This window comes from Sapajus apella, unplaced genomic scaffold (assembly GCF_009761245.1).
Source record: "Sapajus apella isolate SASKATOON/1434 unplaced genomic scaffold, GSC_monkey_1.0 scaffold62, whole genome shotgun sequence".
Lineage (NCBI taxonomy): Eukaryota > Metazoa > Chordata > Mammalia > Primates > Cebidae > Sapajus > Sapajus apella.
Window position 1 is genome coordinate 19,362,685 of NW_022437002.1, and position 11,131 is coordinate 19,373,815.

Sequence of the window (11,131 nt, forward strand, 5' to 3'; positions counted from 1 at the left end):
GCTCCACGTCTAAGTCTGTTGATCTACCTGTCCCCAGGACGAGACACTTTAAGACAAGGCTCCTTCACCCTGTGGTTCCCTTGCAGCTGGGGATGGTTCTCTGCTGTCTCTTTGGAGAAGAGGTTTCCCAAAATAGGCTGGGTGCTGCATCCCTCTGGATGGTAGTTGTGGGTGGAATTTCCCAGACTGAGTTTTTAACAAAAACTGCCAAAGACCCCCTATCCCCTGTGAGATGTGAGTGTGGTGTTTCTGGGTCAGAAATGTGGCTCCTTAAGACTCACAGTCTGTGGAAGCCTGCATTTTGTACTGTGTGTGTGTGTGTGTGTGTGTGTGTGTGTCTGTGTGTGAAGAGAAGCTGTTTTTTCCAACAGGAGGGGTGTGGAGAGGAGGCAGCCAGAAGGGCAACTCCAAGTTGTGGACTTCCTGTGGGCTCTTGATTTAAAGAGGTCGCACCGCTTTTCACAATTTTGTTTTTTCAAAGAATGATCTCAAGGCCTGGAGGGAGGGCAGGACAGGGGTATGGCGGAGGTGGGTGGCAGAGAGGCGAGATGGTGACCCTGATCTGGAGCAGCCAAACATCCTCCCAGAGACAAAATCGGCCTGGCTTCGCCTGCCCTGCTGCTTCATTACCTAGGCCCAGGTTCCCTAATATCTGCAAGTGGGCCTGACGCCTCCCAATCAGGACAGTGAGGGCTGGCAAGGCGGCCTTCATCTCTGTCCCAGCTGGGGATGGAAGGACCAGGAGGAAGACGTGAGGAGGAGCAAAATGGGGAGGGGGCTGGGAGAGTGAATGGGTGGATTTGTGATTGGGAATGATCCAAAGGAGAGGGGGTTGAGGGAGGGGTGGAAAGGGAAGGGGGCTGACCAATACAGTGGGATGGGGCCAGGGCCAGGGCTGACCTAACCCAGATGGGGAAGGGGTGACTGGGTCTGGGAAAAACGGATCCAAAGGCAGAGAGGGAGGGGCGAAATGGAGGAAGGTACCGTGAACAGAGTAAGGGGGCTGGGAGAGGAAATTAGAGGGGAGGTGCTGGCTAGCAGGGAAGGCCTGAGCTCTCTCCCCTCGCGGTGGTGCGGAGTGGTGGGGGGAGGGAAAGGGCCGTGTTCATATATAAAGCGGCTCGGCGGCCCCTGCCGTCCCGGAGCCGCGCGGGCAGGGGCTGCCGGAGCCTATGGCGGGGCGTAGCGACATGGATCCGCCCGCCGCTTTCTCGGGCTTCCCCGTCCTGCCCGCGGTCGCGCCGTCGGGGCCGCCGCCGTCGCCGCTCGCAGGAGCTGAGCCGGGTCGGGAGCCCGAGGAGGCTGCGGCGGGCCGCGGGGAGGCGGCCCCCACGCCAGTGCCGGGCCCGGGGCGGCGGCGGCGGCGGCCCCTGCAGCGCGGGAAGCCGCCCTACTCGTACATCGCGCTCATCGCCATGGCTCTGGCGCACGCCCCGGGCCGCCGCCTCACGCTGGCCGCCATCTACCGCTTCATCACCGAGCGCTTCGCTTTCTACCGCGACAGCCCGCGCAAGTGGCAGAACAGCATCCGCCACAACCTCACGCTCAACGACTGCTTCGTCAAGGTGCCCCGCGAGCCGGGCAACCCGGGCAAGGGCAACTACTGGACGCTGGACCCCGCGGCCGCCGACATGTTCGACAACGGCAGCTTCCTGCGGCGCCGCAAGCGCTTCAAGCGCGCCGAGCTGCCGGCGCACGCGGCCGCGCCGCCTGGGCCGCCGCTCCCCTTCCCCTACGCGCCCTACGCGCCCGCGCACGGCCCCGCGCTGCTGGCGCCGCCGCCCCCTGCCGGCCCGGGCCCCGCGCCGCCCGCGCGCCTGTTCAGCGTCGACAGCCTGGTCAGCCTGCAGCCCGAGCTGGGGGGACTGGGCGCCCCCGAACCGCCCTGCTGCGCTGCGCCCGACGCCGCCGCCTCAGCCTTCCCGCCCTGCGCGGCCGCCGCCTCCCCGCCGCTCTACTCGCAGGCCCCCGACCGCCTGGTGTTGCCTGCGACCCGCCCGGGCCCCGGCCCGCTGCCCGCCGAGCCCCTCCTGGCCTTGGCGGGGCCGGCAGCCGCGCTCGGCCCGCTCAGCCCGGGGGAGGCCTACCTGAGACAGCCGGGCTTCGCGTCGGGGCTGGAGCGCTACCTGTGAGCCTGCGCCCTGCGGGCAGGCACCTGTGCGCCTGTCCCCTGGGCCTGCGGCGCCGTCCGCGAGCGCCCCACCTCTGGCCGCCACCCCAGCTGGGAACACACCCTGCGCGAGTCTCGTCTTGGCTTCCTGGGCTCAGATTCCTGCTACATCCTTCTCTGTCCCCCATCCCTGGGGAGGCTGCCACCATCTCACCACGGGACCGAAGCGTCCCCTGTGACCTGCGAGCCTCTCATTTCTTCTCCCTCCACTTGTGAGCACCCCCAGCTTTGTGGCCCCCTCTCCCCCAGCGCTGTCAGTGGGTCCTTTGCCCCGGAGCTGCCCCGCCTCCAGTGAGTCCCCACCCAGGTTTCCTAGTGAGTTCCAAGCCTTTGGAAGCCAGATCTGCGATCCCAAGCCGCCTCTTCCTCCCACTGTACTTCATCAAGCTTCCCTCAGGTTTTTCCGACACGTTAGAGGTCAGACTCCTGGGCTCATGACTTACTCGCTAGCGTCCCTTCATTTCCCCACAAGTTTGCCTCCCACCTCCACTTACCGGTCTGCCCTCAGCTTCTTCCTGCGAGAGAGCCTCCCTTCCACTTAGACACTCCCGGCTGCCCTCTTCACGCCCTGAGGACGCTTCTTGGAGATTTCAGAGACAGGTAGCACCAGGGCTCCTGACTGAAAGGGGAGTTAGTGGGCCTTTATGTCTGCCCAACCCCCTGAAAACTTAGGACTTATTGGGTTATTATTTTTAACTAAAGCTGGTTTAATTAAAAAGAAAGAAACCTTTTTCTGGGCTTGGTGTGCTGGCTGGTGACTTGCGGGAGAGGTCTGGGGAGACCAGGGGAGCTTTGTTTCAGACCTTGGGTTGCCGCGTGGGGTGAACCTCCTCATCAGGCATCAATCAGAAGTTCATGAAGTGGGATTAGGAAGTGATTCTCCAGCAGGATTAGTGGCTAACACAATTTTGTTTTAAAAAGGAAGTGATTCCGCCATAGCTGTGCACATAGTAGGCCTAGTCAAATGCCATCTCCTGCATCTCAGCCCGGTAGAGACGAGATGGGCTGGGCATGTGTGTGTACACACTTGTGTGACTGTATCTGGGCAGCGGGTTGCCTGCTATCTGGGGTTATTCCCAACTCCCATGGATAAAGGAGCATGGGCCATTGATTCACTCGTCCGGTTAATGTGCTGAGCCTGTGCTAGGCACTGGGGAAATATCACTGAATGGATGGGCAAAACCCCTGCCTCATGGAGGTTGTGGGCCAGTGGGGAAGAGACATTAATCCAACCATCACTGCTCAGATAAATAAGGTAAGTAAGTGCTCTAGAGCCTTGCACTCAAAGTGTGGTCCACAGACCTACAACATCACCTGGGAGCTTGTTAGAAATGCAGAATCTGGCAGGGCATGCTGGCTCATGCCTGTAGTCCCAGCGTTTTGGGAGGCCAAGGCAGGAGGATCCGTTGAGTCCAGGAGTTCAAGACCAGCCTGGCCTAACATAATGAGACCCCATCTCAATAAATAAATAAATCTATAAATATATATATATATCTATCTATATATATATAGATAGATAGAGCTCCTTACTATAAAAAGTGAGGCCAGGCCACAGAACCACAACCCATGCCCTCTGAACTTCCGGACACTGCACTATGCCCCTTGTCTTACCTCCCTTGATGGATTGTAAGATGGGGCAGAAGGGACCTGAGCTGTTTCGTGACTGTCCCCAGCACCAAGGACAGGGCAGCACTGAGTGGAGACTCAGAGGTGTGAGGGAGGGAGTTGGCCTTTGACCCTGTCCTGCTGTCTGGTGCTGACCCAAATGCTAAGCATCAGGCTTTTCCAAGCTTCTGGGCCCCAGGGCTCCCAGTGTTGTTGAGCTTGCATTAGCGGTAGAAGATGGGGGAGGGAGTCAGTGTGTCTTGAACCCAGGGTGAGTGTGATTTGCATGCAGGATGTGCCTCTTCGATACCAGAGTTTGAAGCTCAGGGTGGTGATGGAAGGTAAGGGTGGGACAATTGGCTGCCCATAGAGGAGAAAGTATGAAAATCCAGGTTTTCAGTAGCTTTGGAGAAAAAAAGAAAAGAAAAGAAAATCCAGGAAGGCCCTCTTTGGGGATAGGGTGGTAGGTTTGCACAGTGTGTTAGGAAGTGACCTGGATAGACCCCCTCCCTCAGCTCTTGGCCCCTTTGAAAAAGTGAGGATCAGATCTGATTTGCCTGATGCACAGCAGTCCTTCACTTAACATATTTTGACTGCTTGAAGGCATGAATCCTTGCTGTCTGATACTGTGCCTGACTTACAGAATAATGACTTAGTGGATAGTACTTTGACTTAGGCACCTTCTTATCCGTTCTCACTCGAAATCCTCACAGTGACCTATGGAAAGGGCAAAAGAAGTGAAGGTGGAGCTATTTCCCCACTTGTAAATTTTGAAAACTGCCCCTCCCTAGGCCCAGTAGGTAGTGAAAGATCCAGCCTTCCGTTCTGTAGGAAGTAGAGCTTCGTAAAGATCAAAATGCAAACTTTCTTTTGCCCCAAATGGTGTTATAGCCCCTCCTTCTGCTTCAGAGCACCTGTTGATAAATTCCTTCCTAGTCCAAGAAATCCCAGAGAAGGAAAGGACCCTTGTGGCTCTCCTGAAGCCAGGAACGGCTTCCCGAGCTCTGAATTCCATTCTTGCTGCCACCCTGCAGGTCTTGGTCCCAGGATCTTGAAACACTTCGAGGACAGGTAGAAAATATCTGGAGGGAAATACTAGGAGAGTCACCCCTGAACTGAAAAATCAGATTTTTATTTTTTAAATGCTTCCTTAATTTTCCTTTGTCAGGCTGGGCGCAGTGGCTCACACCTGCAATCCCAGCACTTTGGGACGTCGAGGCAGGCAGATCACCTGAGGTCAGGAGTTCAAGACCAACCTGGCCAACATGGTGAAACCCTGTCTCTACTAAAAATACAAAAAGGAGCTGGGTGCGGTGGCACATGCCTGTAATCCCAGCTACTTGGGCGGCTGAGGCAGGAGAATCTCTTGAACCCGGGAGGCAGAGTTTACAGTGAGCCAAGATCCACCATTACACTTCAGCCTGAGCAACAGAACAAGACTCTGTTTCAAAAAAAATTAAAAAAAAAAATCGAAACAAGTACATAATCTAACAAGTCAAATAGCAATCAAAGGCTTTTAGTGGTATCTTGCACCACTCTCAGAATCTCTATTTTGTTGTATACAAGAATCTACTTTCAATTCATATTTCCTTCTCTTGAAATATAATTCCATATTTCCATGCTTATACTCCTCTCTTTTGAAACAGTAACAATTAAAACTTCCTATTATTATAGATGATCATTTACCTCTAAAATCTCTATCTCCTTCCATTCCCCCTCAAATTACCAACTTTTGGTGAAATAAAGTTTTAGCATTTACATTGTTACTATGTAAATATTGTTCTGTGATAAGCTACTAGTGTACTAAGATTATAATTCCTTTTGTGTGTGTGTGCAACTTTTTATTTTGCCTAGACTTAATAATGCCTTAATTTTTCATTTGCTCAACTTCCTTTGTACCTACAAAGGTACAAAGCTAAATCTATGGGAAGCTAAATCTTCCCATACCTTCCAGTAACGCTTTTCATGAGGTGAGGTCAAACTTACCAGGAAACCTATCACTGCTTTTGGTGGTTGTGTCTTTCCCTCTCTGGGGCATCTCTCCCAGCGCCCTCCATCCTTCACTCATTTGGACTGATGGTGCTCCAGGTCTGCTGAACAGAGCTGGAGCTAGAACTTTCCTTCACCATTACCTTGGGAATTCTGTGTCCTGTTTTGGATCTACTTCCTGATGTCCATATCTTCCCTTTTTCTTAGTTTATTCCCTTGTTTCAGTCAAGATAAAATGTTTTGGAAACTTTGCACATCTGAAATTGTCTTAGCATGAGAAGCTAGGCATGTTGTCGGTAATTTCTGAGCTAATAGGTCATTTGACAATGAAATAAATTTGAGTCAATGCTGTGCTTCTCTGTAGACTTTTTTTTTGGAGGGAATCAGAGAATGGGAGATGTTTTCTCCGGTTAGTATGCTTTACCTGCAGGGAAGCAGGGAAGGTGGGGTAGTGTTATGGAAATGAGGGGTTAGAGTTTTGGCAGGAGAACTCTTGAGATTTCCTTATAGGAGAAGGAAATCTGAGAGGAGCCCTGGGATGGTTGGCTTCCTGACTTAGGGGGACTTGGAACACAGGGAGGGTCGCTTTGGGCCCAGGATGGTGCTGAGCTGGTTTGAGGGCCTTCTGGATTCAGCTCAAGAAGGAAGCCAACATCACTCTGGCACACAGAAAATTGAGTACACAGGAAAGTGATGCCCTAGGCCGGAACACTGGCAAACATGGCAACAGAGAGGCTCCTTCAGGAGAGCCCTCCACTGTAGTGACTAGATTGGTTTTGAGAGATCCAGTGAGGGGATTTTGCATGATACAGGTTGTTGTGGTTTACTTTTAAAGGGAAATAATTCTGTGGACTTCCAGTATTGACTTTAATTTTTTTGTTATAATGTCAGTATTTGCAGGTATAAATTCCTTAGACTAGTATTTCTTAATGTGATTGTTAAAATTGTTTATAAGTTAAATTCAAACAACAATGAAATAAAAATTCAAGTTCATAACATTAGTCAAATGTAAAAGAATATATTGTGGCCAGGCGCAGTGGCTCACACCTGTAATCCCAGCACTTTGGGAGGCCGAGGCAGGCAGATCTTGAGGTCAGGAGATCGAGACCATCCTGGCTAACACAGTGAAACCCTATCTCTACTAAAAATGCAAACAATTAGCCGGGCATGGTGGCATATGCCTGTAGCCCCAGCTACTCAGGAGTTTTGCTGAAACTACATCACTTGCACAATGAATGTGGCTCTGGCTTCTCCATAGCAGGTTTTCCGGGTTTGTCATTCCTTGGGCCATGTGATGACTAAAGTCACCATTTTAAATTTTAATTTAATTTATTTTTTGAGACAGGGTCTCACTCTGCCACCAGGGTGGAGTGGAGTTGTGCAACCATACTACACTGCAGGCTTGACTTCCTGGGTTCAATCGATTCTCCTGCCTCAGCCTCTCGAGTAGCTGGGACTACAGGCATGCACTAGCATGCTGGTTAACACCATTTTTTTTTCTTTTGAATGAACTGCAGGCATTCCTTCATGTAGCAGGCCATGATACCAGTGGGCCCAAACACAGCATGCATTTATAAAATCTACATTTTTTTTTTTTTGCCTCATCTCAAGACTAAAGTAGCACTACCTGATAACAAATGCAAATAAGGGCCGGGCATGGTGGCTCACGCCTGTAATCCCAGCACTTTGGGAGGCTGAGGTAGATCACGAGCTCAGGAGATGGAGACCAACTGGCTAACATGGTGAACCCCTATCTCTACTAAAAACACAAAAAGTTAGCTAGGCGTGGTGGCACGCACCTGTAGTCCCAGCTACTTGGGAGGCAGAAGAATCACTTGAACCCAGGAGGCAGAGGTTGCAGTGAGCCGAGATTGCACCACTGTACTTCAGCCTGGGCAACAGAGCAAGGCTCTGTCTGAAAAAAGACTTTAAGTATCAGGTATCTCTTATAAAGAAGTCACCCATGTGATCCAGAATATGCTTATATAAGTGTGCTTACTATTGTGAAAAAAACAACATTAAAAATTTTTTATAGATTCCTACATGAATAAGAATACATTCTTGGACCATACTTCAAACTGAGCAATTAAACATTTTAAGACATTTATCTAAATAAATAAGTTTTTGGTTAGAAGAAAGTTGCCATTACAGGCTATTTCTAACTTAATAAAGGTAAGAACAGTACATATTAAAACCTAAAGGATATAGCCAAACTTGTGCTCAGAGGAAATTTCATAGCCCCAAATATGCCATGGAGACAGAGTCAGAGGGGATCTGGGGTGGGGTAGGGAGATGAGTTACAAGGCTACTGCAGCATCGAGGCAGGAAACAAGGATGGTTTGATAGAGGCGAGGTGCAAGTGGAAAAAAGTAGATATGCAAAGCTATAAAAAGAATCAGCCACTGGCTAACATCATCCTAATCCACCAAGGCCAAACATTTTCCCATTTAATTGAATTCAGCCTCAGGCCAACCCTGAAAACTTGGAGTGGTCATTTGGCTGGTAGACACCCCTTGTCTGGCTTTGCTGATTTAAGGAGTAACTAATTTTGGAAGCTGCTGTTGCTCAGGCCAGTTGTCCTGGTCCTTGATGAGGTGAGGCTATGCGTTCAAGGCTAGCCTGGGCAACATAAGTACCTCTCATTCATTAAAAAAAAAAAAATAAAAGAAATTTAAAAAAGGAATAACTAATTTCAATAGACCGTTTAGCTCAGAAGTTACTGACAACATTTTCAGAGGTGGTTCCTTCACTGCTCCCACCAGAGAGCACCTAGGTTGGCCATTTTTCCCTGTGAATTCTGTCAAACCACCGAGGAACCTATTTCTTTATTTACATACACTGCTCCAGAACACATAAAAAATGAAAGTCATCCCAATTCTACCTACTATGTTATCTAATTATGTTATCAAAACTTACTAAAGAAATACACAAAATATAGCCTAATCTTACATATGAAAGGTGATGCAAAGCTCATCAAAACATCAGCAAATTGAACTTACTGTGTTACCAAAAAAATATGCAATTGTGCAGTTTATTCCTGCAATGCAAAGAAGACATTCTTAGAATGATTTGCTCCCCATTGTAGGAGCTGTACATCATCAACTTTATAGATAGATGATGAAAACCGGACTCATAAAGGTTAAGTGACTTGCCCAGGTCAAGCTGCAAAGTGACTGATCCAGGACTTGCTTCCAGGTCTGCCTGACTTCAAAGTCATTCTCCTTTCTCTCAGGAAGAAACAAGTGGAGGTGGAAACTTGACTGAAAAGCCCCAGGCACCAAATAAAATTCTTCAGTTCACCCTAATAGCCCCTTCCCCTACACCCACCCACACACACACTCACAGTCCCGATCTTGAAAGGAGCCTTTTCAAGCCATGATGCCAGGTCTTTGGTTTATTCTTTTTTCTTTTTCTTTTTCTCTGTCTTCCACTTCCTATTTCCTCTCCACACTCCTATACTCCCCTCTCTCCGCTTTCCCTCTTTCTAATCTCCTTTCTCCCGTCAGTTTTTGGAGATGAAAGCGCCACCTATTGGCCACTTCATATGCACCTGATTTGAGCAGGAAATCATTGGAATGAAGTCAAGATCCATTTTGATGCTAATTTGGGCTGACAGGGGCCTCTGGTGGCTGAAAGGGAAGCAGGGAACCCAATTGTTTCGTGTAGAAGAAGAAAACTAGCTGCAGTTCCCACCTTCTCTAGAAAGCTCTCCCAGATCTTCCATCCTCCCTGCTTCCCCTTGGCAGGATTTGGTAGTTGCTCCACTGCAAGTGAAATTGGAATGGGTGTGAGGTTGGTGGCCGTAGGTGCAGCCAATTTATTTACTCTGTAAGAGGGAGACAGAAGAAAGGGGACTGGGCTGGGGGCAGAAAACCTGGGGTCTAATCCCAGGTCAAACATTTAGGCAAGTCCTTTCCTTTCTCTGCCCTTCATAGCAATTACTGCCTCTTCCCAAGTGCCTTGATTGTGCCAGGCCCTGTTCTCTTTCCCAGCTGAGTACTCAGGGATGGATCAGACACTGTCCCTGCTCAGAGAGCTCAAATGATGGCAGATGACAATATAGTATGTAGAGTGCTTTATGAGATGAGGGGCTGCTAGGTCCCTTTAGTCACTTACCAGTTCCAGCCTCTACCTTTACTTCAGCCCCAGTCACCTCTGGAAATAGAGAATGTGCCCCATCTTCTCTGCCTGGGTAGGGACAGCCTTTGTGACCGCTAAAGCACTGTGATGATGGGTGAGGATTTTCTACCCTGTCTGACCGTGTCTTCCCTGCTCCACTATGTCCCTCACTGGGCAGCCTGGCCAGCACTGGGCATACTGCAGGTTTGGTTTGAACTGTCCTTATCTGGAGGCTGGACTTGGGGCTGAGGAGGTTGATGAGGCTTAGAGACAAGAGGCCTGGACCCTGCTTGATGGAGACATAGGCCCCACCCTGGGCATCAGTCTGTCTCCCTGAGTTATGAAGGGGCTGCGGTTTTGTGGGCTTCACAAGGGAAGGCTTCCTGGAGGTGATAGGTTGGAGTTCTGAAAGGAGGGAGGGGAGGGTCTGCTGCTCCTGCTCCTATGAAACTCCTTCTTCCTCTATCCATCCTAATCCCTGTCCAGCCAGCAGACTGAAAAAACTGACTACTTTCAAAGTGATTTAGATGGGACCAACAGAGAGAGGGAGTCAAAGACACAGGGATGGGAACAGAACAGGGGGAAAGGTGGAAAATCTGGGGTCCTAGCTAGAAGACTCAACTGCTTCCCTGTCTGATGGGCAGGCAGGTGACACTCACAGGCACCTCACATGTCTGAATTCACATCCCTTGCTTTCAACATTCATAGCCACCAACCATATTCTCAAGTTGGAGCCTATAAAACGGTTTTTATTATCCTTATGTCCCGCATACTCAACCTTATTTATTGAAATAATCCAACTGTTTCTTTTAAAGTTTTTATTTAATTGTTGAATAAGTAATACATTCACTTCACTTGGCTTTACAATTATAAAAACAATTATCCACGAAGTCTCCCATTTTTGTTTTCAATTTGTCCTAGTGGATAATCAGTTACTAGATTTTTGTTCGTCCTTCTAGATATTTTTGTTGCACACATAAACCAATACAAATATACATTATCTTTGAAAAACACAACGAGATGCATGTTTACACTGTTGTATACATCTTTATTTTTTTTTTTTCACTCAACAATGTATCTTGGCTGGGTGTGGTGGCTCATGTGTGTAATCCCAGCACTTTGGGAGGCCAAGGTGGGTAGATCACTTGAGGTCAGGAGTTTGAGACCAGACTGGCCAACAAGGTGAAACGCTGACTCTACAAAAAATACAAAATTAGCCAGGGCAACATGCCTGTAATCCCAGTTACT

At 49.5% G+C, this 11,131-nt stretch overlaps 1 protein-coding gene across 1 annotated transcript; it reads left to right on the top strand.

Annotated features, from left to right (window-relative positions):
- The first annotated feature begins 918 nt into the window (after window positions 1–918).
- On the top strand, window positions 919–2,907 carry FOXE3 (forkhead box E3). Its single transcript, XM_032247516.1, has one exon. It carries the CDS (start codon window positions 1,173–1,175, stop codon window positions 2,130–2,132), a length of 960 nt encoding a protein of 319 aa, XP_032103407.1. The 5' UTR covers window positions 919–1,172; the 3' UTR covers window positions 2,133–2,907.
- The last annotated feature ends 8,224 nt before the right edge of the window (window positions 2,908–11,131 follow it).